This window comes from Oculina patagonica, chromosome 4, assembly GCF_052425735.1.
Source record: "Oculina patagonica isolate OP01 chromosome 4, crgOcupat, whole genome shotgun sequence".
Lineage (NCBI taxonomy): Eukaryota > Metazoa > Cnidaria > Anthozoa > Scleractinia > Oculinidae > Oculina > Oculina patagonica.
The window spans coordinates 4,299,294-4,303,699 of record NC_135761.1 but is presented as its reverse complement, the minus strand read 5'-3'; the positions used below and the strand labels follow the sequence as shown (position 1 = coordinate 4,303,699).

Genomic DNA, 4,406 nt, shown 5'->3' with positions numbered 1-4,406 from the left:
GAATCACGCAACCTTTTTTGAGCGTAAAATCATCTTAACTTTACTTTTTTGTTTTATTTTATTTTGTTTTATTTGTTTTGTTTTGTTGTTTTTTTATTTACCCAAAAATATCAAACATTTACTGTCCGGTTTTAAGCTTCCTCGGGCTCTTTGTTTATTTCATAACAGTCACTTGAAGTGTCAGTCACAAAAGAAATGTCAGCGGAGCACACATGGGGCATGCGCGCAAACCGCACCAGGAGACCCGCGCAAATTGGCCACTTTCGCGCGCTTTCCGTAATTTCTTGTTGAATATTTTGTCTGGTACGTTCTTTGGGTTCCTTGTCTGTAGGTGGTCATCATGTCGTTACATTTATTATCGCAACCCATCACTGAGGCTGAAGAACAGCAGTTTTGCGTGGAAATGATGAAACGCCTCGATATTCAGCGAAAGGACGAACAGTTGTGTGATGTGATTCTAGAAATTGGCTCCGGTGACGATCAAGCTCGTTTAAAAGCTCACAGAAACGTGTTATGTGCAGCAAGTCCGTTCTTTTACAACGCTCTGAACAGTGACATGAAAGAAAAGAAAGAAGGAGTGATCCGATTGGAAGAGACGAGCAAAGCTGTGATGGAAGAAGTGTTGGAGTATCTGTACACAGGACATGTTGATATCAATGAAGCTCAGCCATGTGATTTGATGGCAGCGGCAGATTACTTTCTTCTTCCAGCCTTGAAAAATTATTGTGCAAATGTTATTCTACAGACAATGTCTTTCTCGAATTGTCTTGCAGCTTATTATTTGGCTGTAAAGTATCGGTGCGAAGCACTGGAGAAAAAGGCGAGTGATTTCATTCTTGCCAATTTTGTTGCAGTAGCTGATACTGAGGACTTTCTGAATTTGACCAGCACACAAGTCGAGGAGTGGATTTCTAGCGATGAAATTATTATAAAAGGAGAGGAGGAAGTTTTTGAAGTAGCAGTAAAGTGGATCGAAAGAAATAAGAGTAGAAATCAAAGTATTGTGGACGTGTTTCGTCACATTCGCTTTATTTACATCGCACGTGACTTTCTTTTCAACGTGATTTTATCAAATCCGTTGATGAAAGACAATTTAGAGTGCTCGAATGTAGTTCTAGATGCCATAAAATTGGCATCCAATGGAACAGAAGAGTGTTATTTTTCTCAGCCGCCAAGAAATTGCTTGAAGACGCATGAAGATGCCATTGTTGCATGTGGAACTGACAAGAGTACATTGTGTTACATACCCTCTGAGAACAAGTGGTATAAATTGGCTAAGATGCTACACAAGCGGCCAAATTATTCTCAGAACCTTAGTTCATGTCACAAAAAATTGTACTGTATTGGAGGAAATACAGGTGGCCATCCAGCAGAATACTATGATCCCTTAGCAAACAGTTGGACTCCCATGAAGTCGTTCAATCGAGCAATCAAGTATGCTGCTGTTGTTTCCTTCCAGGGATTATTGTATGTCATAGGTGGACGTGATATAAATGGTGTAGAGTCCAGTACGGTGCAAAGATACAATCCTGATACAAACCTGTGGCAAGAGGTAGCATCTCTGAGCATTGCAAGATGTGGGTTATGTGCTGTGGCTGATAAAAATTTCTTGTATGCAATTGGAGGCGGTGTGAATGGGGAGCGCAGGGTGAAGGTTGTTGAAAGATTTCATCCAATAGAAAAAGCTTGGAAGAATGTTGCTTCAACTCTTGAACGAAGAGCTGATGCATGTGGTGCAGCTGTCAATCAGAAAGTGTTTGTGTTTGGAGGTGAGGTACGAGAAGCATCCTTCTGTGAAGTGTATGACCCAGCTATTGACATGTGGAGCAGCCTTGAAAGTACAATTGCTCCAAGAGGTCCATACATAAGTGCAGTGAGTTTCAAAGGGAAAGTATTTGTGTGTAGCCTCTCTGGACAAAATAAAATGTCATTGCAGGTTTATGATGCTGATTCAAATGAGTGGAAATCTTGCACTAATTTTTCACTTGGCCCAGAAAAGTACAGCATTTCTTGTCTAAGAATCCCAAGAGAAATTTTGGATGAGCGTGCAGTTGTCTCATAGCTGGCGACTACAAGACTAACCACTGTGACTCTGTTGTAACCTTCCAGCACAGATTCAGTAGTACTGTGATTGTTAGAGCCTCGGCCTCTTTTTACAAGTGATTCCTCATCTATTGCTGCAATATAGACATAACAGGCCCGGATCCAAAGTGATGTCTTTAATAGTACTACAGAGATTTGTGTCATGTCAAACTCCACTGCAATTTTCCCTACAATTATCAACCAATCAGAGATGGACAATTATATCATATTTATGTGTAGTGGATCTTTATTATGTTGTTCCAAAAAATATTCATAATCTTCCCATGTAAAGCTTTTTGGTTTGAATCCTCCCACTCCTCCATAAATGCTAGTTAATCTCCTTATTTTCCTTTTAAACTTTTGGCTTTTGAGACCCCACCCCCTCAGAATTTCCAATGTCTTTCCATGGGATGGTATGGATATTTTCTGGAGCTGCACATTTTACCCGTGACAATAATCCTCCAATCAAATTTCAACATTGTGATCAAATGCCAACCCAATATTTCATAACGTACGCTTGCTAGAAGCTAGATAATGGACAGTTACCTATTGGACATTTCACACAAGCTGTACTTGCACAGTGGTCTTCGAGATCCTGACACAAATTTGAATTTCTGGAATAATACTGATAAGTTACAAAAACTCTGACAGCCATGCCACATGCATCTCTTCCGATGCAAAGTTTTCTGCCTGTAGTTACAAATCACTTAAAATATCTTAAGCCTGTGTGATTTAACAGTACTTCCTGCAAGTTCTTCTAGGTGGGGTGAAGGAGAATGGTTGAAGAAAAGGATCATTTTTATTTAGTAAATAAACCTCTTCAGGCGACTGATGTATTGGAGGATAATGCCCGAGGCTGAAAGATTGTCCAAAAAATGAACAGTTGAAGGAGAAGCGAAGCTTCAAGGGTATCTGTGAAATTTTGAGGATGATCTTTCAGTCAAGGGCATTATCCTCCAATATACCAGCAAGCCAGAAAGGGGTTTATTTATTTTATAACCCTCCGATTAATTTCTACAACGCGTATGTCATAAAGCGGTTTTTCATTTGAGTGTTGAAAGTAATTCGCATTTTCTTTGGTTTTGCATTGCTACACTAAGTGATTGGTTTAAAAAACTTGTGCTACTTTCCCAGCCAATCAGAAGTTAAATCAAAACCATCACATGATTCACTCACACATGTTTTCCCTGTGGTTTGTTCTGGCTACATGATGTATTTGTTCGAGTTTTGATTGGTTCGCTCGATCCGTGATTGGCCAGAGTGATTAATTTAGTTTTGGTTTTACGACACTCAAATGAAAGAGGGGGGTGAATAGGAAAACGGATCGACCTGCGGCCCGGCGGTCCGCCGCCGGGCGTCGCTCCGTCCTCCCCCTCCGGTGTGTGTCTTGTGAGCTGCTCACCTCGTGGTCGGCCGGTCGGTCGCGGCGGACACCCCCTATGAAAACTGCCCTTTAATTTTATGTACTTGTATGACTTGCACAGGTCTCCTGTTATCCTTACATGGTAATACTTGAGGGTCTATTATACTCTGGCAGTCTGCAGTCTGAGCCATTTTTGAGTGGCGGTCTGTGGTCACATTTGTCCTTACATGGCAGTCTACGGTCAAGAAATTTATGGCGGTCTCAGTCTTCAGGAGAAAATAAAAGAAATTTGCAGTCTAGGTAGAAAAAAACATGGCGGTCTGCAGACTGAACAACCCCCTATAATAGACCCTCTACTTTAAAAACTGTTAAAACTGAAATCAATTCTTGCCGCTATTTTGCATTAGGACATGATCAAATCATAATACAACTAAATGTTCATAGTTTAGTCAAACTCAAAGAATGCTAAGACAACATTGTTTTGGATACAGTGTACTTGTGAGGCTGGCACATTGTTTTGAAGATTCAGCCTGTTCCAGTTAGAACGATTTTGCCTTGTTATGTAATTTAATGTCATTATGTAAGCTAAGACATTATCAAGCTTTTTCTTTGCAAATTGTTTTGAAATTATGATAAATTAGATAAGTCAATTAGATAAAACCTAAATTTGCTAGTTAATTAATAACTAATTGCCTAATTAATTTAACTTAAACCCAATATGCTTGTTCTGTTGAGAAAAAGCTGCTCTATTAAAGTCTCTCTCTGTGTTACAATTTTCCGCCAATTAATTGCCCTTATCATGCAATTACGATTGTAAAAGGGTCTCACGGCTTGTCCACTCCCAGAAAGTGCCTGCATAGATTCTGTTCGAAAATTGTGCCAATTCTCCAGAACGAAGAGTGCTGGAGTTTCTCAACCAGACTAGCAAATTTCCATTCTCTCTTTGCAGCCAAGTTCCTAA

The 4,406-nt window shown here is 40.0% G+C and overlaps 1 protein-coding gene across 1 annotated transcript; it reads left to right on the top strand.

Moving 5' to 3' along the window:
* The first annotated feature begins 274 nt into the window (after positions 1-274).
* Positions 275-3,376, top strand: LOC144651222 (kelch-like protein 7). The gene has a single exon (XM_078511136.1). The coding sequence runs from the start codon at positions 341-343 to the stop codon at positions 2,060-2,062; it is 1,722 nt and encodes a 573-aa protein (XP_078367262.1). The 5' UTR covers positions 275-340; the 3' UTR covers positions 2,063-3,376.
* Positions 3,377-4,406: the final 1,030 nt, after the last annotated feature.

Bases quoted from the DNA above. Each gene is read 5' to 3' on its own strand.
- LOC144651222 (XM_078511136.1), top strand. From the start codon at position 341: ATGTCGTTACATTTATTATCGCAACCCATCACTGAGGCTGAAGAACAG.